The sequence below is a fragment of the Adelges cooleyi genome, unplaced genomic scaffold (assembly GCF_023614345.1).
Source record: "Adelges cooleyi isolate 19-005CV unplaced genomic scaffold, UGA_ACOO_1.1 ACOO_flye_CR_arks_rails_tigmint_CR_PRNA_58, whole genome shotgun sequence".
NCBI lineage: Eukaryota > Metazoa > Arthropoda > Insecta > Hemiptera > Adelgidae > Adelges > Adelges cooleyi.
The window spans coordinates 15,392-40,217 of NW_026096274.1; the positions used below are offsets into that span (position 1 = coordinate 15,392).

The 24,826-nt window shown below is 35.3% G+C and overlaps 2 protein-coding genes across 2 annotated transcripts in view; one reads left to right on the forward strand and one right to left on the reverse strand.

Moving 5' to 3' along the window:
- The first annotated feature begins 607 nt into the window (after positions 1-607).
- On the forward strand, positions 608-4,012 carry LOC126843967 (uncharacterized). The gene has a single exon (XM_050581778.1). It carries the CDS (start codon positions 608-610, stop codon positions 4,010-4,012), a length of 3,405 nt encoding a protein of 1,134 aa, XP_050437735.1.
- Positions 4,013-10,803: 6,791 nt separating this feature from the next.
- Positions 10,804-24,826, reverse strand: part of LOC126843966 (endoribonuclease LACTB2-like) — a 143,285-nt gene continuing 129,262 nt past the window's right edge. Inside the window, exon 4 of the mRNA XM_050581776.1 lies at positions 10,804-11,222. Coding sequence (XP_050437733.1) covers positions 11,094-11,222 — 129 coding nt within the window. The 3' untranslated portion in view covers positions 10,804-11,093. The remainder of the gene's footprint in view (positions 11,223-24,826) is intronic.

The window sequence follows — 24,826 nt, forward strand, 5'->3', positions numbered from 1 at the left end:
AGTAAGACCCACCCGCGGCAGACTTGCGCTTGGCAGTAAACTGACTTCTCCCTTGTTTCCCGGGAGCTCGTCGTGCGGTTGGTGCGTCGGCCAGTGGTATAATAGTCGGAGTGATTCTGGCATTATATCGGTCGTCACACACGTCGCATCCTATGGGGTAATAGTCAGAGTCATTCCGGCATTACACCGGTTGTCCGACCGTCCGACGCAGCTCTCCCACCGTCCCGTCAGTACGACCGACGTCGCGTTTATTTTAGTTGCCGTTATTATTTACGTATCATTTTTGGTTTTCTCTTAAGTCTTAAATCAACTTTTATGTGTCGTTATTTTCTCTTATGTCTTAAATCAACTTTTATGTGTTGTTATTTTCTCTTATGTCTTAAATCAACTTTTATGCATTGTCACTTATCGTTAATGTTAATAAAACATTTTCTGTCACTGCGACAACTAGAGCGTTATTAAAACCTACCTAGTTACTATCACCTACAACCTACAATCCTAAACATTTGGTCCTTCGGGCCGGATACAACAGAACAAACCAAGACCTCACCAGAAATCTACCGTCTTCTACATACAGTCCACTCAACTTGCATCGCTTCATATCAAAATGACTATGCCAGAGTCAATCAAATACGTCGACGCCAAGGCTCGAGTAGTGCGAGCATTGGCCACCATCACGAGGTTCACAAAGGCAACAAATGAGTATCTCGCCGAACAAACCAGTACCAGCAAACGGGCAAAGGTAGAAACCATGCTCTTAGAACTGAACAGTCTGCGTGCCCGAGTCGAAAAAGACATTCAAATCATGGAAACTGCAGTGGGATCTAAAACAGCGCCTATCGACGTCACTGATAATTCTTGTAGCACTTCGCTAAGTGATTCATTCGACCAACTCTATTATGATCTTATAGCTATGGCTCACATACATAATATTCCATTGGCTAAACAAGTCGAAATCACGCAAACGTTCAGTAACCAGACCACTCAATCCGGGAATTCGTCGTTGTACCAACTGCCTAAACGCAAGTTTCCCACCTTTTCCGGAAGTCTAAAAGAGTGGCAAGGTTTCGATGATTTGTTTAACTCAATACTGTCTCATTCACCAGAACTTCAAGATGTTGAGAAATTTGAGTTTCTAAAAACAGCGCTAGAAGGAGAAGCTCTTTCCCTTATAGCGCATCTTGCGTTGACCTCAGCCAATTATCAAAGTGCATGGACGATCTTGCGAAGCAGGTACGGGAACAAACGTGATTTAGCACGTATCCATTTAGACGCACTATTGGTGCCTCAAAAGGTTACTTTTACCAATGCCGGCTCAATCAAACACATAATCAACATCATTCAAGAACATACTGCCGCATTAGACAACTTAAATTTTGTCACTCGCCAGTGGGGGCCAATTTTGGTTCACATATTCGAACAACACCTGGATTATGAGTTGCGGTCTCGCTGGGAGTTACGGGTTGGCGAAAATCATGCTCCCACGGTAAACGAATTTGTGGACTTCCTAAAAAATCATATCCGATCGGCAGAAGTTCATCCGTCTGGTTCTACATCAACAAGTAATGCCATGAAACCATCCTTCAAAAACCCCAGTTCAAGAACTAACCATCGTCAATCGACCAGAGTTCTAACTACAACTGTTGCACAGACGCCCAGCACCAAATGTGCATTATGCAAAGCGGTCCATTCAATACGTCAATGCCCAACGTTTCTTAAGGACTCTCCTACTGAACGGTTTCAAGTAACAAAGTCGTTAAATCTCTGCATAAATTGTTTAGGCGCTGGTCACTCGTCAACATCATGTCCCTCAAAAAACACGTGTAAATCCTGTCGGAAACATCATCACTCACTACTTCATTTCCACGAAAAGATGCCATCAAGTGACGATACTGTTCCGCCAACCTCAATGGTAGCGACACATCCTCGACCACGATCTGTTCTACTATCAACCTTACTGGTCAATATCTCGTCGATAAACAAGGAAACCTATACTTTCCGAGCACTATTGGACACCGGATCCCAGGTCAGCTTTATAACAAAAAATTGTGCTGATCGCCTGTCACTAACTCAACGCCGCTGTTCGTCTAAAGTAAACACTTTCTCCGGGACGTCAGTAAACGCAGTGTCTGGCAAAATATCAATCGAGCTGGTACCAGTGGGTAAAACTGAGCCCCGCATCTCGCTCGATGTCTTTGTGGTTAACAAAATTACCGATGCAACACCGCAGTCAAGTCTTTCGTTCACTTCATGGTCTCACATCAGCAACTTGGAATTAGCAGATCCGACGTTTCATCTATCTGGTCCAGTTGACATCTTATTAGGAGCTGATGTCGCACCAACCATACTGACTGGCACCCGCGTCGCAGGGCATCCATCAGAACCAACAGCCTTTGGTACCATATTTGGATGGATTTTGATGGGACCAATATCACAAACATCCAACAAACCAGCTACCTCATTGTTAGTGACCACAACCGAAACACTAGAACAATCGCTAACACGGTTTTGGGAGATGGAGGAGGCACCAAAGGTACAACACCTTAGTCCTGACGAAGTTCAGGCGGAAACCATCTTTACATCTTCAATAAAACGCCTAGCCTCTGGACGGTTCAGTGTTGCCATACCATTCAAACATCCGCGTCCATTACTTGGAGATTCCAAAAGTGGAGCGCTTAGAAGATTTCATGCTCTCGAACGGCGTCTGTCTCAAGATCCAAATTTGGGCAGTCAATACGCAGATTTTATGCGAGATTACTTAGAAAGTAAACACATGGAAGTGGTTCCTGCAAGCAATAAAATTATTCCGTATTGCTATTATATACCGCATCATTGTATCCTTCGTCCGGAAAGTCAAACTACAAAACTTCGTGTAGTTTTCGACGCCTCAGCTCGAACTACAACTGGGCAGTCATTGAATTCCAGCGTGTACACAGGGCAGAAGTTACAGCAGGAGATGATACAAATTTTGATTCGAGCTCGAGTAAATAAATTTGTATTCACTGCAGATGTTAAGCAGATGTATCGACAAATCCAAATCCATCCAACCGACCGAGACTATTTGCGCATTCTTTGGCGCTTTAAATCAGACTCACCAATCCAAGAATATCGCCTGTGTACAGTCACATATGGAACCTCGTGTGCTCCTCACCAAGCCTTGCGTACGATGCAGTACCTGGCGACAATGGAAGAGTCAAACTTTCCAATTGCTGCTAACGTGCTGAAGAACGACATGTTTGTTGACGACATTCTTACCGGCGCCCAGTCAGAAGAAGACACACTTTTCTGTCAACAACAGGTGATTGCTCTGTGTGCTCAAGGGAAATTCCAACTGAGAAAATGGGCTAGTAATCTACCCAGCGTCTTGAAAGCTGTGCCCGCCACTGATTGTTCCATGGATCCCGCGGTATTGTTTGACGACGACGGACAAGCAACACTCAAGATCCTCGGCATGCATTGGAACCCTAAGCAGGACTATTTTTCATACAATTATCATAGTCCGAGCCTTACGACCACAAAACGTTCGATTCTATCAGATATGGCACGTATCTTCGACCCATTAGGTTTCTTGGCACCTGTTATTTTCCTGGCCAAATATGTAATGCAACTATTATGGACGTCCGGAATTGGATGGGACGATCCCGTTCCCGAGCAAATACTAATGATGTGGAAACGGTATCAACAAGAGCTTAAGTGCATACAGACATTGACTATCCCTCGTCGGATCACGTCGGATGGACATCCATCGTATGAGTTACATACTTTTTCCGATAGCTCCGAAAAGGGATATGCCGCTGCAGTTTATCTACGGTGTAACAATGGTTCCATGGTCCAATGCTACCTCATCACGGCAAAATCGAAGGTAGCCCCCTTAAACGCGTCACCATTCCACGTTTGGAACTCTGCGGCGCCCTACTCGCCGCAAGACTGTTGCGCTCAGTACATGACATTCTTGTCTCCATCATCCACATCACTGCAATGCATGCTTGGACCGATTCAACCACAGCTCTAGCATGGATAAAATCGTCACCTCATCGATGGACAACGTTCGTTGCCAATAGAACAAGCCAACTACAGCAACTCACACCACCATCTATTTGGCGTTATGTTCCCACGAGTGACAACCCTGCCGACTGTGCCTCAAGAGGACTATATCCGTCTGAAGTTATTCATCACCCACTCTGGTGGACTGGTCCCAGATTTCTTTCTCAGAACCCCAATACATGGCCACCAACAGCTACCCACAATGACAGTGATGCAACAAATTCAGAAGAACGTAAAACTACTCTAGTAATAACTATCAACCAGAATATCTTCGAAGAACTGTTAAACAAGTTCTCATCACTCTCTACAATCATACATATTGTCGCGTACTGTTCAAGAGTCTTCAACAAATCCAACCCAAGCACCATACAGCTGTCTCCTTGTGAACAAGTAAAAGCCCTGAACCGGATTATTCAAGCAGTGCAAAGGCAATCATTTCCGGATGACTTCGCGCAACTAAGTAGTCACTCCGGTACTGGCACTAGTAACCTACGAAAGCTCAGTCCATTCCTAGATGAACAAGGAATCATACGTGTGGGTGGACGACTAAGGCATGCAACCATTCCATATGAACAGAAGCATCCAATCCTTCTGCCACGCTCCCACCGACTAACGAACCTGCTTATTGACGATTTTCATCAACGGCATAAACATCCCGGTGCCACAACGCTGCAAACAATTATTTCACAGCAATATTGGATAATATCTAGTCGCCAAATTATTAGATCGAGATTAAGGCGCTGTATTGCGTGTTACAAAACACGCCCACGCAATTCACAACCCTGCATGGGTGACATGCCTAAGTATCGGTTGCAACAGATAAAACCATTTATGACAACAGGCGTGGATTACGCCGGTCCAATAGTATTAAGATCTTCAACCACGCGGCGAACCGTGCCCAGTCAAGCCTACATCTGCCTCTTTGTATGTATGTCAACCAAGGCATTACATTTAGAAGTTGCCTCTGACTTATCAACGGAAACTTTTCTGATGGCTCTGTGTCCATTCATCTCCAGACGCGGACCAATTAAAGAAATGCACAGTGATTGCGGAACCAATTTCACAGGAGCGGCTAAATTACTCCAGCCTGTCGATCAATTCACCCGTTCCAAGGAGTATCAACACCAGTGTCAAGCTTACTTAACAGCTCGGAACATCCGTTGGCATTTCAACCCCCCGTCCGCTCCTCATTTCGGAGGATTATGGGAGGCTGGGGTCAAGTCCGTAAAAACGCTACTTTACCGAACTCTTGGGCTTCAACGACTGACATATGAAGAATTGAACACATTGCTGAGTCGTATCGAAGCTACATTAAACTCTCGTCCGTTGGGTGCCTTGAGTTCAGATCCATCAGACTTTGAGGCCCTCACGCCGAGTCATTTTCTCACCCTCATGACTAGTACCGCAAATGTTGAACCCAACCTGGATAATATTCCTTTATCTCATTTTCAGAGGTGGAGACTGATCAAGGACCTCCACACCCATTTCTGGAAAAGATGGCAAAATGAATACCTACAAACTCTCCAACAGCGCACCAAATGGACAAACCATAGTGACAACTTGACACCCAATATGTTAGTCCTAGTTCGAGAGCCCACATCTCCACTGCTTTGGAAACTCGGACGGATTCTCTCGTTGTCTCCCGGCCAGGATGGGATTGCTCGAGTTGCTACTGTTCAAACCACCACCGGAATCATTAAGAGACCAATTGTGAAGCTTTGTCCACTTCCAGTCTGTTAAATGCTGAACGCATTCAAGGCGGGCAGGATGTCTACGCCACCCGTTTCTTTTCCATTATCCATTATTACTATTATTTTTGTTATCTAATATAAAATTGTATCCCCGACGTTTCGGCGATAATAAAGCGGCGGTTTCCGTCACAGAACACTAGTCCTACCTGACAAAGTTCGGTACAGAACACGAGTCCGTCACTTTATTATCGCCGAAAGGTCGGGTATAAAAGGCTGAGTGACCGATGGTCAATTATCCAGTCGTTTACTTGCCTTGTAGTAAGACCCACCCGCGGCAGACTTGCGCTTGGCAGTAAACTGACTTCTCCCTTGTTTCCCGGGAGCTCGTCGTGCGGTTGGTGCGTCGGCCAGTGGTATAATAGTCGGAGTGATTCTGGCATTATATCGGTCGTCACACACGTCGCATCCTATGGGGTAATAGTCAGAGTCATTCCGGCATTACACCGGTTGTCCGACCGTCCGACGCAGCTCTCCCACCGTCCCGTCAGTACGACCGACGTCGCGTTTATTTTAGTTGCCGTTATTATTTACGTATCATTTTTGGTTTTCTCTTAAGTCTTAAATCAACTTTTATGTGTCGTTATTTTCTCTTATGTCTTAAATCAACTTTTATGTGTTGTTATTTTCTCTTATGTCTTAAATCAACTTTTATGCATTGTCACTTATCGTTAATGTTAATAAAACATTTTCTGTCACTGCGACAACTAGAGCGTTATTAAAACCTACCTAGTTACTATCACCTACAACCTACAATCCTAAACAGTTACTATAGTAAGATTGTTGAGTTATTTTGGCGTATGATTAATGCATGTTGGGATTATGTACAATAGGGTCTATTGCTTGGGTTTTACCGACAGGGGCCTTTACATTATTTACAAAATTATGTTCAATATTATGGTTTAAACAAGTAATGAACAAAACACTTCTAGTGGGACTGATTTAATAAAAACTTGATCCAACTAAATTATGGTTATTACCTATATGGATTAAGGGTACAGTAAATTTGTAGTTGAAATAATTAATTACAAATTTGTAATTTTTATAAACATTTATTTGGCCCAATTATTTATTCAGTTCCTCCAAAAAGATATTTATCATGTTCCTTTTTTTTCCACGGTTTAATTATGCCACACTATGTACATTTTTCTGTGTAGGGACCTGGTCTACAATTCAATAGTAATAATATATAATGTATACTTCATATTGAACCTACACAAATAATTCAATAAGGATAAGAAACTATTTTTATTTAAAAAATTTCAATCGTTCATTTTTTTTTTTTTTTTAATTTACAATTAATTAATTTTGGATAACATTATGTGTAGAATAAAATATAAAGGGATATAATATACATTATAAAAAAAATGTAATTTATATTATATTGAACCAATTTTATTAAAGTATGGCGCAAAAGGCAATGTTATTTGTAAAAAAACAGAATAACCATGTGTCTAAAAAACACTAGCGTGGAATAAATATTTTGCAAGCAAAAAAACAATTTTAATACAGAGGTTCAAATAACAAAATATAATGGGCACAAGGTTTACCGTGTGATCGCTATAAAAATAAGTAAACTAGTAACTCTTTCAAAAATACAAAGTTGGTCCAACTAAAACTATGGTTAATAGAAGGGTACAAAACATTTCTAGTTGGACTGGCTTAATAAAAACTGGGTCCAACTAAAGTTTGCCTATTATAGGGATAATGGGTAAAACAAAATTCGTAAACGAAATAACTAATTAAAAATTTGTTCCTGTAATAATTAGTTGGACCAAACCATTATTTAGTTTTTCTAACAAGACATTTATCGTGTCCCTAAATTAAACCATAGTAAGGCCGTTGTTTTTAAAAACATTTACAATTAATTAATTTAGATAACATAATGTGTAGAAATAGATATAAAGGGATATAATACAAATTATTTAAAAAATGTAATTTACACTATATTGATACAGTTTTATTCATTTATTATAGCCGGATGAAATATTTCGCTAGCAAAAAAACAATTTTGGTTAGCGTTGTTAAAAATAATTGTCCAATATTCCAAATATTCCTAATATTATTAGTACCAAATAATTTAAAATGTTAAATATATATTATTGTACAGAGCTTTGATACGTGTATCAACTCTTTTTCAGAAATCTAACCTAAAATGTACATAAGTGGGCAAAAATTTGAAAAACATCACTAAATCCCTTTTACAATCAAGAAAAACACCCAAAAAGTTTACATATTTTTGAAATGAATGTTAGTATTCTCAATAAGTTTTTTTTAAAAATATTCGAATTAGTTTTGTCTGCCACACTATGTATATTTTTCTGTGTAGGAACGTGGTATACAAATCAATAGTAAAAATATATGATATATAGTATATGTTGAACCTAAACAAATAATTATTTTTTTAAAAATAATTTCAATAGTAAATTTTTTTTTTTAAAACATTATGTGTCGAATTAAATGTAAATGAATATATTATACATTATTTGACAAATGTTATTTAAACTATATTGAACCAATATTATTAAAGAATGGCGCAATAGGCAAAGTTATTTGTAAAATAACAGAACGTTCATGTTTTTAAAAAACACTAGAGCAGGATGAAATATTTCGCTAGCAAAACAATGATTTTGATTAGCGTTGTATAAAACAATTGTCGACATTCCAAATACTCCTAATATCGTTAGTACCAAATAAGTCAAAATGTTAGATATATTATTATTCAGAGATTTATATCAGAAATGTATTGATAAATAACTTTCTTATAAAGACCCTGATGTTTTACTCTGATGTGTGTTTTTTTATTATTGCTTATGAAATCTTTCGACTTTTTTTTAATTTATAACTACATGTATGTTTGTGTTTCCAACGTTATTAACAGCTTGGAACAGCAAAAAAGCTCTCACGAAAAAACCAAAAAAAAGGAAGGCATTTTTCTTTGTTTTGTTTTTTTTGTGTACCTAGTACTTAAATTTTGAATGCTATTCACAATGTAAACTAGGTGTTGCTTATTATATTATAAACATTTTTCAAGATTCCTATTAAGAAATTTAAAAAAAAAAAATAAACACAATTCCAATTATAATTATTTATTTACAATTTAATTTTGTTATCCGTTAATATTTAATTGTAGTCGTTGTTGTAAATATTATTTCTTTTTTTTTTATGAGTCAGTTTGTTATCCAAACAATTATAATTGCAAAGCTAGTCTACTCAGTCAGTTATCAAGTTGCGTATATTTTTAAATAAACCTTAAAAAACACCAACGTTGAGGGGTTAGGTTAAGGGAGGGGGTAGGATTATAGTTAATTAAGCATTTAGGAATGTCTAGTACGTAATGGATATTAGGAAAAAATGATTATTTAATAAAAGGATAAAACTAAATTTTCTTTGAAAATATAGACAAAGTTTTTATTACACATAAAAAAAATGGTCGATACATCTTTTTACATATTTTAAAATTTATGCATCATAGATTGTTATACAAAAAATATATTTGTAAAAAAAGCCTGTGCTCTACATTACAATAAACTTAACCTTTTCAAACTGCGTATTTTTTTTTATATAAATGCAAAACCATACCAATGTTAGTGGAGGGATGGGTATAGTCGGGATGGCAGGGAGTCTAGTGAAACCGAACAAGTGACAGGTTTTATGAAAAATGACGTCTTAAACAATAAAAATTACATAATTACTAATTTGTAATTTCTATTTTTACATCTATTTGTTCTGCCGCATGCACAGACCATACTCGTATCCATAATAATTTACAAAAATAAATGAATTTTTTAAATAATAATAAATTATTTTGTATTACTAATTATTATAAGTAAACAATTTTACAAATTTTATGAGTACCGATCTCGTACTATAACTCAACAATGATCTCGCTGATTCCACTTCGCGCAATTCGACCTGCATTGACGCTGTGTTTTCACGCCACATCAATCGCCTAGAGACGCGCAAGTACATCTTGTACTTCAGTGCCCACCGACCGTTATTATCTATTACTTCTGTAAGTAACGTTGTAAAATAAATGTTGTCTAATCGCTGAATAGTGTATTACTCGTCTGTCATCACCTACCATTCGCTCGAGTACCGTGGTTACCATAGTTACATTCCGAGTGATATGTCTTATATATCATTATATATATATATATATATCTCACATAAATATGTCGACCTCAAGCCAATCCCCATCCCAATAACATATCTCTTATCTATAATCTCTAATCTCTTATATTTTATCTCTTTTTAATTTAAATCCTATTCTTCTTCTTCTTCTTAATGTGCCGATCCGTTTCGGATGTTGGCGATCATTATTGATATGCTAGTTTTGCTAGTGGAACTCCGGAACAATTCTACAAAGCTTTTGTCAAACCATGTTCTGAGGTTGGCTAGCCACGATGTTCTTCTTCCAGGACTTCTTTTGCTATCTATTTTTCGTTGTAGGATACATTGGAGAAGGTCATATCTGCACTTGTTCCGCATAATATGTCCTAAGTACTGGAGTTTTATGCATTTAACTGTTGTAACTAATTCTTTTTCCTTTCCCTTTCTACGCAATACCTCAATATTGGTAATTTTCTCAGTCTATGACATTAATAAATACACTTCTGGCTTTACCAATGCGTCATTTTATTTCGTTAATGACGGTGCCAAGATAGTGGTATTGCTGAACTCTTTCTATTCTGGTTAGATTAATACTAATGTGAGCTCCGGTGATGTCTTCCTTGCTATAGATATTACTATTCTTTTTTTAATTACCAAACTAATGAAACGGCTGTAATTCACTCTAAATATACAGTATACCAAAAGTAAAATATCATCAATCTATCAATACTTGTTTTTAATATAATTCAAACAGTGGAAATCTGTAATACAAAAAACTGAGTAAAATTACAAATTTGTTCTGTATAAACAATGTCTTATTGTCTTATTTTGGTGCAAGTGATTTCCTTTGTAATTAAGTGTAGACTGATTTTTTTTTTATTAAATCTTAATTCGGCAAAAAAACTATGCACATCATACGTTCAAGTCTTTTGTGTAACAATATGGTATTATATTATATTAGTTATTTATAAATATTAAAATGTATATGTGTATAAATATATCAACAACAATATAATGAACTACATCCAGAGTACAACAAAATAACAATAAATTCAACCCAAACCACTTATAAAAATGTTGAACAATGTTTATAGCTTCCAACATTATACCACTTTGTTTGCAACGATTTGCGGTAACGACAAAACAATATTGTGTTATTAAAAAAAAAAATTTTTAAAATTAAGTGTATCACAAATTTGATTTTTTATTGATTTTCCAGTGATCGTCAATTTCTAAAACTTTGCCCTCTTTTTTCAACTTTAAAAGATGCTGCACCACGCTGATCGTTGCGACTTCTTGTAATTTTTTGGAGATACCCTAAAACAAGAAAACAAATTTAAAGTTTAAATGCACAGTTTTAAGTGTTCAGAAGTTCATGTTGCTGTTTTAATAACATTTAGATAAAACTCTCATGAGTAAAATACATTTTGGTCGACGGAGGAATTAAGTAACAAAGTCAAAAATTATCTTTTATTTGATTATTCATGACAAAATTATTCGGTACTCGTTATTTATTATTTGAGACGCTTATTTTTAAAATCAATTCAGTTTTAATGCCAGTCACTTTCGCGAGTAACATATCGACACCTATAACGCAGTACAGTACATATTTACCGAATTTTGATTTGCCTAAATTTGATGGTAGTCCTGGAAAATGGCGATCATTCTATGAAAGGTTTGAGTCTTTTGTTTCCGCAAGAAATGTTAATAAAATCGACAGATTTCATCTATTATTATCATGTTTATCGGGTCCAGCGTTATACACAATAAAGTCCTTCCCACTCTCTGCCGCCAATTATGACGACGCGTGGGGCGCTCTCATAACGCGTTATGAAAATCAACGGCTCTTAGCATCGGTACATTTAGATAGAATATTTTCGTTCAAACCTATTGCTACAGAGTCATTATCCGCATTGAATGGTTTTATTGAAGTGTTTAATGATAATGTAACAGCCATAAAAAATCTCGATGTGGAGGATTTATCGGGTTTCTTATTATTTTATATGGCCGCTAAAGTATTAGACCCAGAAACACGCCGTTTATTCGAAGCCACGGTGACGCAGTCTACTATCCCAAACATAGACGATTTGATTACCTTTGTTAGCCAGCGCTGTCGTATCTTAGAAAACATTAAGGGCTACAATAGCGATAAAAAAGAACGCGTTAATAAAAATAATTCTAACAAAACATATACTCCACCGAGAGCTGTATTAACCGGGACCACCGGATCACCGAAAGACTTTAAAAAATGCCCATTTTACTCAGACTCCCATCCGGTATATCGGTGTAGTGTTTTTCGATCATACGCAATAGAAAAACGACGCGAGGTCGCTGTCAAAGAAAGTCTCCGTTTTTCGTGTTTGAGTAGTATGCATCGCGCCGCTGATTGCAAATCTAAATTATCATGCTCAAAATGTCAAAAACGCCATCATACTCTACTTCATTCCAACCCGTCATGTACTGAAACTCCAAATACCTCAGAACCTCAAGTTCAAGAATTTTGTGATTTATCGCAAGCAAATCATACCGTCGTATTAGGTACCGCAGTTATTCGTGCACGTGATAGTCGGGGTAATTATCAGGCAATTCGTATTTTGTTAGATAGTGGCTCGCAGGTGTCGGCAATAACCACTCGTTGTGCATCTCGGCTTGGTCTCACCAGACGCAAATGCTTACGTAGTATTAGGGGCCTTGGAAAAAACCCTGTCACTGAAGTAAATGGAGAAACGAGTTGTTATCTTCTACCGCGACAACAATTGGAACCGTCCTTTTGTTGCAACGATGTCATAATACTACAGCAAATAACAACGACCATGCCTACATCACCGTTGCCGTCCGCCGTCCGCGAGTGCTATAAACATCTATTGTTAGCTGATCCCGCATTCGATACACCCGCGCCGATAGACATGTAAATAGGCGGTGACTTATTCCCACACGTAATGCGGCCTCGTGGCGGCATCATACGCCACAACGGTTTGCCGTCCGCGATAAACACACATTTTGGCTGGATAGTATGCGGTTCATTGCAAGAACAAAGTACCTCACTTGTTCATTCCTTATCAGTGGCATCAGTAAAATTAGATGACCTTATGCGCTCCTTTTGGGCTATAGAGTAAGCCGCAACACCAATTGAGTCGATAACGGAAGAACAACGATGTGAAGAGTGGTTTTCAAAAACAACTACGCGAGCAAATGATGGTCGGTTTTGTGTAGCACTTCCATTTCGCGATTCCGTTTGTCTTCCCAATAGTGTCAACCAGCCATTTGATACAGTGCCGCCGTATCATGGCCTCGGCAATTCACGCGCGGTAGCTCTAAAACGATTTTATAATTTAGAAATGCGTTTGATTAAAGACCCTGCGTTGTACGCCGAATATCGTGCTTTTATGGCCGAGTACGCCGCCCTTGGTCATATGAGACTGGCTACTCAGTCTGGTTATTATTACATACTGCATCACGCCGTAGTGAAACGCGATGGAAAAAATATTGATAAATTACGTGTGGTGTTTGATGCGAGTGCCGCCACATCAACCGGGTTTTCACTGAACGACGTATTATTAGCGGGTCCTAAACTCCAAAACGATATTTTTGACATTCTCCAAAAGTGTAGGCTTAAGCGCTATATGTTGACTGCCGATATCACAAAAATGTATCGCCAGGTACTAGTGCGTGACTCAGACCGCCGGTATCAGTATATTTTATGGCGGGACTCAGTTGAGTCCGAGATTGTCGAATATGAGCTGTGTACAGTTACGTACGGAGTTACGTCCGCTCCATACCTCGCCATTAAATGCTTAAACGAGTTGGATGCTCAAAATGGGTCCGATTTTCCTGGTGCAAAGGGTATATTGACCAAATCCACTTACGTCGACGATATTGTAGCCGGCGCTGACACCGTTGAGGAATTGTTAATAATTCAAAGCGACTTGATAGGACTTTTAAAGACGTGTGGCTGCTCTCTCAGAAAGTGGACGAGTAATTCGCCTCAAGCACTTCGAAAAGTAGACTGTGCTGATCACTCAACGCTGTTGTTTTTAGACCCAAAAAATGATTCGGCCGTAAAAGTGTTAGGTATGCATTGGGACCCTACTTCGGATATGTTTGCCTATCATACTAATATTAAATCTGATCGTCCTTTCACAAAACGCAAGGTACTCTCTACAATCGCCAGACTTCCATCAGAGATATTTACATGCCGGTCCAAAATTAGTTTTATCAATGATGCGACGTAAGTTTTGGATACTTTCCGGTCGCGATGCGGTAAGACATTTTATTTATACGTGTGTCCCATGTATACGACATAAGGCCAAACACCCTAATCCGTTGATGGCAACCTGCCACTAGCGCGTAAAAACAATAATGCCAAATAATACTTTTACATCAAACTCCATTGTAATCCTCCTCTGGAATCCTAACGGAATCCTGAATCACACAAATGACCTAACCGCGGTACTGCACGAAAAAAGAGTTGATATAGCTCTTATATCTGAGTCCCACATAACCTCCAGAACAAAGTTAAATATCCCCGGTTATCACCTTATTACATCCCATCACCCCGACAACACTGCACGTGCAGGTTCCGCAATCCTCGTCCACTCACATTTAAAATTTTACTCCCTACCCAGTTACAGCAAAGATTACTTACAATCCTGTGCAATAAACATAACTTTAAATCATACCCCAATAACAATAGCAGCTACTTACTGTCCACCTAAACATAAAATAACAACCGACCAATTCAAACAATATTTTAACTCTCTTGGTAACAAATGTATAGTAGGAGGCGACATAAATGTAAAACATACTAATTGGGGCTGCAGAACAAGCAACCCCCGTGGTACAAAACATTTGCTTCCTCCGATCCGACCTACTGGCCCACCTCCCCAAATAAACGTCCAGACATCCTTGATATCTTCGTTACAAAAAGTCCAAACAATCTATTTCATCATATTGAAAATTGTAATGACTTATGTTCAGATCACTCTTCTGTTCTTTTAACCCTAAACTCTACACCTCCTACTCGCTCCACGACTTCCACTCTAGCAAACAGAACAACTAACTGGGGAAAGTTTCAGGACGTCTTAACTAATACCACTAAACTAAGCATAAAACTAAAAACTCCCGAAAACATAGATGATGCAGTTACAAATTTAACAAAAACAATACAGTCTGCTGCCAGGGCTTCTTCATTACCCAACCAAAACCAACCACCATTTTCTCTAAATCTCCCAGTCCATATTAGAACACTAATAACTGAAAAAAGACGGGCTAGAAATCTATGGCAGTCTATTCATTACCCTTCTGATAAAAGACGACTGAACACCCTAACTGCACACCTTAAAAGATTACTGGCAAACTTCAGAAGCCAGTCTTACTCAAACTATTTAGCTTCCCTTTCCGCGCATGACGGATCTCTATGGAAAGCCACCAAACAAGCCGTAAAAGACAAACCTACATTCCTTCCACTTAGAAATGAAGATGGTTCATGGGCCGCAAATGATTAGGAAAAAGTAGAACTTTTCCAAAAACACTTAACAAATGTTTTTAAGCCCCACGAAACTGCAAACAATACTGAACTTCTTAATAAAATACAAAACTTCTTATTATCCCCACTCCAATTGACACTACCTCTAAAATCCTTTTCTCCAGCCGAAGTTAAACATTGCATATCTACATTTCCCACTAAAAAATCTCCTGGTTTCGACTTGATCACATACGAGGTCGCTAAGCATCTCCCCAAAAAAACACTTATTTTTCTCACATATATATTTAATTCCATACTTCGCCTCTCATACTTTCCGCTGCAGTGGAAGCTCTCTGTAATAATAGATGTACTCAAAACTGGTAAACCACCGGAGCACCCCTCTTTAGACCTATACACCTATCAGTCTTCTACCTTTCTTTTCTAAAGTATTTGAAAAACTACGCCTAAAAAGAATTAAACCGATCATAGCTAAGACAAACATTATTCCAAACACGCAGTTTGGTTTTCGCAACAGACATTCTACAATCCAACAAATAAATCGTTTAACAGATATAGTCACCTCATCACTTGAAAATAAACAATACTGCACTGCTGTTTTTTTTGGACGTTGCGCAAACATTCGACCGAGTATGGCATGATGGTCTTCTTTTTAAACTAAAACAAATTCTACCTCCATACTACTACTTATTCTTTCAATCTTACCTTGATGAACGATAATTTACAGTACGTTACCGCACAACTCTTTCAACCATATCTAAAATAAAAGCAGGGGTACCTCAAGGTGCTATTTCTGCTCTTCTTCTCTTCAACATATTTACATATGATCAACCTACCTATCTAAACACAACCGTAGCAGAATTTGACGACGATAAAGCAATACTTTCTGTTCATATGACCCCAAAATTGCTTCTCATTACTTGCAATCACACCTCAATAGTCTTCAAACCTGGTACAATGATTGCAAAATCAAAATGAATGAAACTAAATCCTGCCATTTTACATTCATTCTCAAACGAGAAATCTGCCCTCACGTCTTAACATTCTGAGAAGATTTCTTCATTCTTAATCGAAGTTGCCCCTTCACACAAAACTAACCATTTATAAACTCTTACTTAAGCCGCGCTATGGACATATGGAGTTCAAACCTGGGGATCAGCTAAGAATTCGAACCTTAACAAAATATAAGTCTCACAAATTAATATATTGGGCACAAGATTTACCGTGTGATCACTATAAAAATAAGTAAATTAGTAACTCTTCCAAAAATACAATGTTGGTCGAACTAAAATTATGGTTAATATAAGGGTACAAAACATTTTTAGTTGGACTGGCCTAATAAAAACTGGGTCCATTTAAAAGTTTGGCTATTATAGAGAATAGAAGTAAAACAAAATTTGTAAACGAAATAACTAAATAAAAATTTGTTCCTGTAATCATTTAGTTGGCCAATTATTTATTCAGTTCCCCCAATTAGGTATTTGTCATGTCCCTATATTAAACCATAGTAAAAGTAGGAACGTTCTTTTTAAAAACATTTACAATTAATTAATTTGGATGTGTAGAACAAAATACACTGGGATATAATATACATTATTTTAAAAATGTAATTTATACTATATTGATACAGTTTTATTAAACTATGACGCAAGAGGCAATGCTATATGTAAAATAATAGAACGTTCATGTTTTAAAAAAACACTATACCCGGATGAAATATTTCGCTAGCAAAACAACGATTTCCATTAGTGTTGTATAAAACAATTGTCCAATATTCCAAATATTCCTAATACCATTAGTACCAAATAAGTCAAAATGTTAGATATATTAATATACAGAGATTTATATCAGAAATTTATTGATAAATAAGTTTCTTATAAAGACCCGTTCAAATAACAAAATATGTTGGGCACAATATGTACCTTATAATCTCTATAAATTTAAGTAAAACAGTAGGCAACTCTTGCAAAAATATAAAGTTGGTCAAACTAAGACTATGGTTAATTTAAGGTACAAAACATTTCTAGTTGGACTGGCTTAATAAATACTTAGTCCAACTAAAAGCTTGGCTATTATAGAGATTACGGTTACAGTAAATTTGTAGTTGAAATAACTTTATACAAAAGTGTTCCTGTAAACATTTAGTTGGCCCAATTATTTATTTAGATCTTCCAACTATAAAATTGATCGTGACCCTAGTGATTTTATTCACTTTAATTTATAACAATTCTTGCATCGCCTCTATGCATTCATTCTATTATGCATATACTCTACTGTACAAGTCCTCTCGGATAAAATCACTTTAAAAAAAACGCTTTGATGCTTATTTGTATACACAACACCTCAGTTTAATATTTTCTTACTTTGCTGGTTTACACTGTGCTTGGTTAGGACTGTACTGGCTTGCAAATACTAACTACTGTTTTTCATCGAAGCGTTTATTCGAAAGTGAAAAGTTTTAATATATTTAATTTTTAGTTTTCTCTTTTAAAGTCATTTTCAATTATTTAATTTGGTAACTATTGTGTGTCGATAAAAATTTAAATGGATATAATATATATTATTTGACAAATGTTATTTAAACTTTATAGAAACGGAACGTTAAAAAAACAATAGCGCCGAATAAATATTTCGCGAGCATAAAAACAATTTTGGTTAGCGTTGTATAAAATTATTGTCCAATATTCCAAATATTTCTAACATTATTAGTACCAAATAAGTCAAAATGTTAGATATATTATTATAGAGAGTTTTAAATCAGATATTTATGATGAATAAGTTTCTTATAAAAAAAACCCGTTTAAATAAGAAATTATATTGGGCACAGTTTGTTACATATCATCGCCATAAATTTAAGTAAAACAGTAGGTAACTCTTGCAAAAATACAAAGTTGGTCGGACTAAAAGATTATTAATTATAGGGTTTAGTGGCACAATAAATTTGTAATTGAAATAACTTAATAAACATTTGTTTTTGTAAACATTTTGTTGGGCCAATTATTTATTTAGTTCTTCCAATTAGATATTTATCATGTCCTTAATTTTTTTCCACAGTTTAAGTCTGCCCAACTATGTATATTTTTCTGTGTAGGAACGTGGTCTACAAATCGATAGCAAAAATATATGTTATATACTTTATGTTGAACCTAAACAAATAATTCAATAAGATAAGAATCTTTTTTTATTTAAATATTTTCTATTTTTAATTTTCTTTTTAAAAACATTTTTAATTAATTAATTTGGATAACATTATGTATAGAACAAAATATAATAGGATATAATATACGTTATTTAAAAAATTTAATTTATAATATATTGATACAGTTTTATTAAAGTATGACGCAAAAGGCAATGTTATTTGTAAAAACAACAGAACGTTCATGAGCACAAAAAAACACTAGCGCCGAATATATACTTCGCAAGCAATAAAACAATTTTGGTTAGCGTTATAAAATATAATTGTCCAATATTCCAAATATTCCTAATATTGTTAGTACCAAACAAGTCCAAATGTTAAAAATATTATTATACAGAGGTTTAAATCAGAAAATTATTGATGAATAAGTTTCTTATAAAGAAACCCGTTCAAATAACAAAATATATTGTGCACAATTTGTACCTTATCATCGCTATAAATTTAAGTAAAACAATAGGTAACTCTTGCAAAAATACAAAGTAGGTGCAACTAAAACTATGGTTAATATGAGGGTACAAAACTCTAGTAGGACTGACTTAATATAAACTTTGGTGGGCATAACTGCTATAGCATTACGACAATTTCTGTCAATTGAGAACCACTTTGTACTGATATGATTGGATGAATGGAATGCCGTAAAATTGTACCTAACCTATTCAGTGCAACGAGAAGAAATTGTCTTTTACTACTTTTGATCCACCAAAGTAAAGCAAACACACCACGACAAAACCAATACCTTCTCAACTATCGCATCGATACTAAAACCTGAATAGCCTGAAATAACTGTTGAATTTAAATGGTAAAAGAATGTCATTATGTTCAATTATTATTAAATGTTATTCTAATATTATATTATGTTTTTATGTGTCAATAATACAATCAGTCGGTATAATTTAAGGAACAAAATTATTAACAGTATACACAACCCAAAAATGCTATAACAGTGCATAATAAAACAGAATAGGTATTCATAGATTTACAAACTCAGATAATTTGCCGTGTTAACTCTTTTAAATCACTAAAGTGGGTATAAAACACATCAAGTGCCTAATACAAGTTCAATTAGACATTATGTGGTTACCGTAGATAGTATTGATATGGTTTACACAGAAACGGAACAGCAATATTGTGTTCCATTTTTAAAGACGCTCATGAACAATCATAAAAAAGTCTTTGATTGTTTATTTGGTTAAGATGAAAGGTAATTCAATTCTTTTTGTACAATTTGAGGAAACTGTAAAATCTGTGTAATTTCTGAGATCAGTGGAAAGAATCTCGGGCAAGAATAGGATCACGGAGAGGTGACAAAAGTAACCTGACGCAGGGTAGCAGCTACATTAGTATCGAGCTAAGGCGGAAAATGAATGACATTGGAACGGCTTAGTCTTGAAGAAATCCAAGCAGAGCTGAGTACAACGGTATGGTTGCATCATTCCGATGTGAAAAGAGACGGAAGACCCACCACATTATTAATTATTCCTAGTAAAAAATAAATGCAAAATCTGAGGCAATGGTTTGATTACAACAACAACCAAAAACTCAAAGCAGCCCAATAGAAAATCCAGATTAATATGATGATTTCAAACCTCCGTTAGGAGAGGAATTCCAAGAATAAGAAGTGAAATTGAATTAAAAGGTGGTACTCAGTAGAGTGGAGTCACAGGCAAAATAATTGTTCGATAAAATCCAAAAACAAACGATGCCGCAAAAAAAAAAAACAAACGGTGCGTTGAAAATAAAAACAATCGGTACAGAGGCAGTTGTTGAAGCAGCACGGCACGACAATCTGATACGGTCGGTGGTGGTGGTCATAGGTGGGGATGAGGAGTTGGAGTGGTAGTCGAAATAAAACTCAAACATACCGTTTGTGTTTACCTTAACTGTTGTTGTGCACAAAATATATTCATTATACACATTCGCGATAATATGCGTAAAGGTTTTAAAACTAGTCTAACACGTACAATATTTTTTCATACCTAGTTAACTATCCGGATTGTTCAGTTCTCAGTAATTCGTTCAAAGTTCGCAGTTACACGTGATTTAAATTTTTCAAAAAATAAAAATGTTAACAAAACGTTTTTTAAGCGGTTTGATGTTTCTTGTACTATGCAGCAGTATGGTATCTGATTCGATTGCGGCAAACCCCATAGAAGAGATTTCTGAACTTCTGAGTTATCCGGGATGGCTTGGTTTGGCGCCGCTGGAAATCGTTGAATCAAATAGAGGTAATCTATTAAGCATACACGAAGTGATTAAGAAAAATGACCAAGGAGGACTCTTGATAACATCCAGAAACTTACGTTATAAAATTCGACGTGCCCAAATTTTCCTGAGTTGCCAGTACACTATTGATTTTCTAATATATCAAACATATTTATACAGACTTGGCACAACATGCACGTTTATGACCGCTTTCGTTCATCGGGAATGTCTGGATAAGTTTGTGCATCTATTAAACCCGGAAACCTTTGTGTCGCGCATGAAAGGTGCGCTTTCGTTTTTCAGTTTCTTAAATACGCCAACCGAGTTAAAAACCGCCTTTTTCGATATCCTGGATCACTTTATTAACTTGCACGAACGTATCAGATTACCTAATGACGGAACTAACGTTGATCCATATATTAATGACAAATTAAGACATATTTTAATAGAATTAGAAAAACTAGAAAATAACGCTATCAAATTTTTCAAAACCTTCTGTCGTCCAGCGGCGCTTTTAAAAGAAAAATTTGGCGATTCAACCTTAGGTTGGAACACGGTCGACGTAAAACTTAAGGAAATATATTACAAAGAGATCAGCGAAGTCGAAAAAATGATCATATTATACCCTTTGATTAATAATGCAATAAAAGAGTTCATAGAAATGGATTACTTTCTCATGGGTTTCATTTACATAAAGGAGTCACAAACGACCGTTTTAAATAAAATACCCGACCCTCAAACACAAATTACGCTATCAAAGGGGATACTAAATTCTCTCCTTAACTGGTCACTTTATTTGGGAGACTTGATGGTTGTTGTGAATGAAAAGAAATACGGTCTTCAAAGTCTGATCGACATTGAAGTCAACGAGCAAAATATTGACGGTAAAATTTGTCTCCTCTACGACCTGATGAGCGCTTACTTTGTTAAAACATTAAGAGACTTATATTTATACTACACGTCTTTATCAGAACTCTATCATTCGACAATGAAACCTAATGAAAAATATGTCTTTATTGAATCCTTTGTGATATCAGTCAAAAAGAGCGATCCAGTTATACGGTACATGAAAGCCGCTAATATATTTTTTCAAATGACATCTCCTCTGAACACAAATTTGTATATTTCGAAAATCCTAATCTTGTTCAAGAGTTTTATTGAAATAACAAATTTCGATGGCGAAAAATTGTATAATAGAAGTGAGGGAAGGTACAATGAGGAACAGTTACTTATACAAATGAATACTTTCATCGATATTTTGTCAAAAATGAAAAAAGAACTAAACATAATATTCGATCAGATGAAGCCCATATCAGTAGAAAATCACACAGATTATGCTGAAAAATCGCAAACAGGTATTGAACAGCAACTCGATGAAAAAATCGAATTATTCATAGATAAAGTGTTTCCGGAATTGGGGCTTTCGTTTACACTTAATGAAGGGTCAGTTTGCGATTAGTTTAATGTTTATAGCTAATGTTTACAGTAAGAAGTCCGAATGTTTAGACTAATGACAATCAGGAAAATGTTAAATATAATAACAACATTCACAATTATAAAATTATAATTTAAATAAATATAAACCGAGTGTAATATAGTTATTTTATTGAATACAATAATATATTTTGACCATTGAATACAAGAATAATTTGAGTCTATGTATTGTTTATTATGTACTGAGTTATTGATTTGTAATAATATTGTTTATGACATTTTTTGCCAAATTATACCGACTGTTCGTAAATTTACCGTAGTGGTTTTGTCAAGATTTTTTCTAGTCTAAAGTCACAATAATTTTTTCCCCGTAAACTAACCTACTCGATTAATATATCTATAATTTTTAAAACGTATGTGGTTGGTACTTTAGTTGGTCAAAAGTAGAAAATTACAAATCCCATTATGGTTAAAATCGAATAAACAGTTGTTGAAGCACTTATTTTCCAAATATTCCTAATATTATTTGTACCAAATAATTAAAAATTAAAATTATATCATTATCCAGTGCATTAAATCAGAAAATTATTGATAAATAAGTTTCTTATAAAGAAACCCCTTCAAATAACAAACTATATTGGGCACAATATTTACAGTGTGATCGCTATAAATTTAAGTTAATCAGTAACTCTTCCAAAAAGAAAAAGTTGGTCCAAATAAACTTATGGTTATTATAAGGGTACAAAACATTTCTAGTGGGCCTGGCTTAATAAAAACTTGGTCCAACAAAAAGTTTGGTTATTATAGGGATTAGGGGTAAAACAAAATTTGTAAACGAAATAACTAAATAAAAAGTTATTCCTGTAAACATTTAGTTGGCCCAATTATTTATTCAGTTCCCCCAATTAGGTATTTGTCATGTCCCTTTTTTATTCCTTAGTTTAAGTCTATTTTTATTTAACTAATTTTAATTGTTAATTTTTTTTTTTTTTTACATTTGCAATTAATTAATTTGGAACACATTATGTGTGAAATAAATTATAAAGGGATATAATATAAATTATTTAAAAAATGTTATTTATACTATATTGATACAGTTTTATTAAAGTATGAAGCAGAAGGAAATGTTATTTGTAAGAAAACAAGACGTTCTAAAGAATTTGACAGCATTACATAGATCTTCCTACCGTCAAAAATACAGTGAAATCAAAATCAACCTGCTGGTCTTGTGCGTCAACTGATGAGCATAATATTACACATTTTAGTTAAAAAGGGTACAAAACATTTCTAGTTGGACTGGCCTAATAAAAACTGGGTCCATCTAAAGTTTGGCTATTATAGGGATTAGCGTATAACAAAAATTTTACACCGAATAAATATTTCGCAAGCAAAAAAACAATTTTAGTATGCGTTGTAAAAAATAATTGTCCAAATTTCCAAATATTCGTAATATTATTAGTACCAAATAAGTGAAAATGTTGGATATATTATTATACAGAGCTTTAAATCAGATAATTATTGATGAATAAGTTTCTTAAAAAGAAACCCGTTCAAATAACAAAATATATTGTGCACAAGATTTACTGTTTGATTGCTATAAAAATAAGTAAACTAGAAACTCTTCCAAAAATACAATGTTGGTCGAACTAAAATTATGGTTATTCTTAGGGTACAAAACATTTTTAGTTGGACTGACTTAATAAAAACAGGGTCCAACTAAAAGTTTGGCTATTATAGGGATTATAAGTAAAACAAAATTTGTAAACGTAATAACTAAATAAAAATTTGTTCCTGTAAACATTTAGTTGGCCAATTATTTATGCAGTTCCCCCAATTAGGTATTTTTTTATGTCCTTTTTTAATTACACAGTTTAAGTCTGCCCATCTATGTATATTTTTCTGTATAGGAACATGGTATATAATTCAATAGTAAAAGTATATGATGTATACTATAATATGTTGAACCTAAACAAATGTTATTTGTAAGAAATCGGAACGTTCATGTGTATGAAAAAACACTAGCGCCAAATAAATATTTTGCAAGCAAAAAAACAATTTTGGTTAGCGTTGTAAAAAATAATTGTCCAACATTCCAAATATCCCTAATATAATAATATTACCAAATAAGTACAAAATAAGTCAAAATGTTAGATATATGTCAATAATAATTTATTTCTGTAAATACTTAGTTGGGCCAACTCATTATTTAGTTCTTCCAACTAGAAGTTTATCGTGTCCCTATATTAAACCATAGTAAAAGTAAGACTGTTGTTTATAAAAACTTTTACAATTAATTAATTTGGATAACAATATGGGTAGAATAAAATATACAGGGATATAATATACATAATTTTACAAGTGTAATTTGTCTATATTGATACAGTTTTATTAAACTATGACGCAAGAGGCAATGCTATATGTAAAATAATAGAACGTTCATGTTTTTAATGATGTAATGTAATGTAACTCATTATACAGATCAAGCTTTATACAATTTTATGGTGTTAGTAAAAAAAAAGAATTCAGAAATTATAAGCACTTTGAAAAACGAATTTCTTTAAAATGGCATGAAAGTATGTAATACTTAAAAATTTGTATTAATTTATA

Bases quoted from the DNA above. Each gene is read 5' to 3' on its own strand.
- LOC126843967 (XM_050581778.1), top strand. From the start codon at position 608: ATGACTATGCCAGAGTCAATCAAATACGTCGACGCCAAGGCTCGAGTA.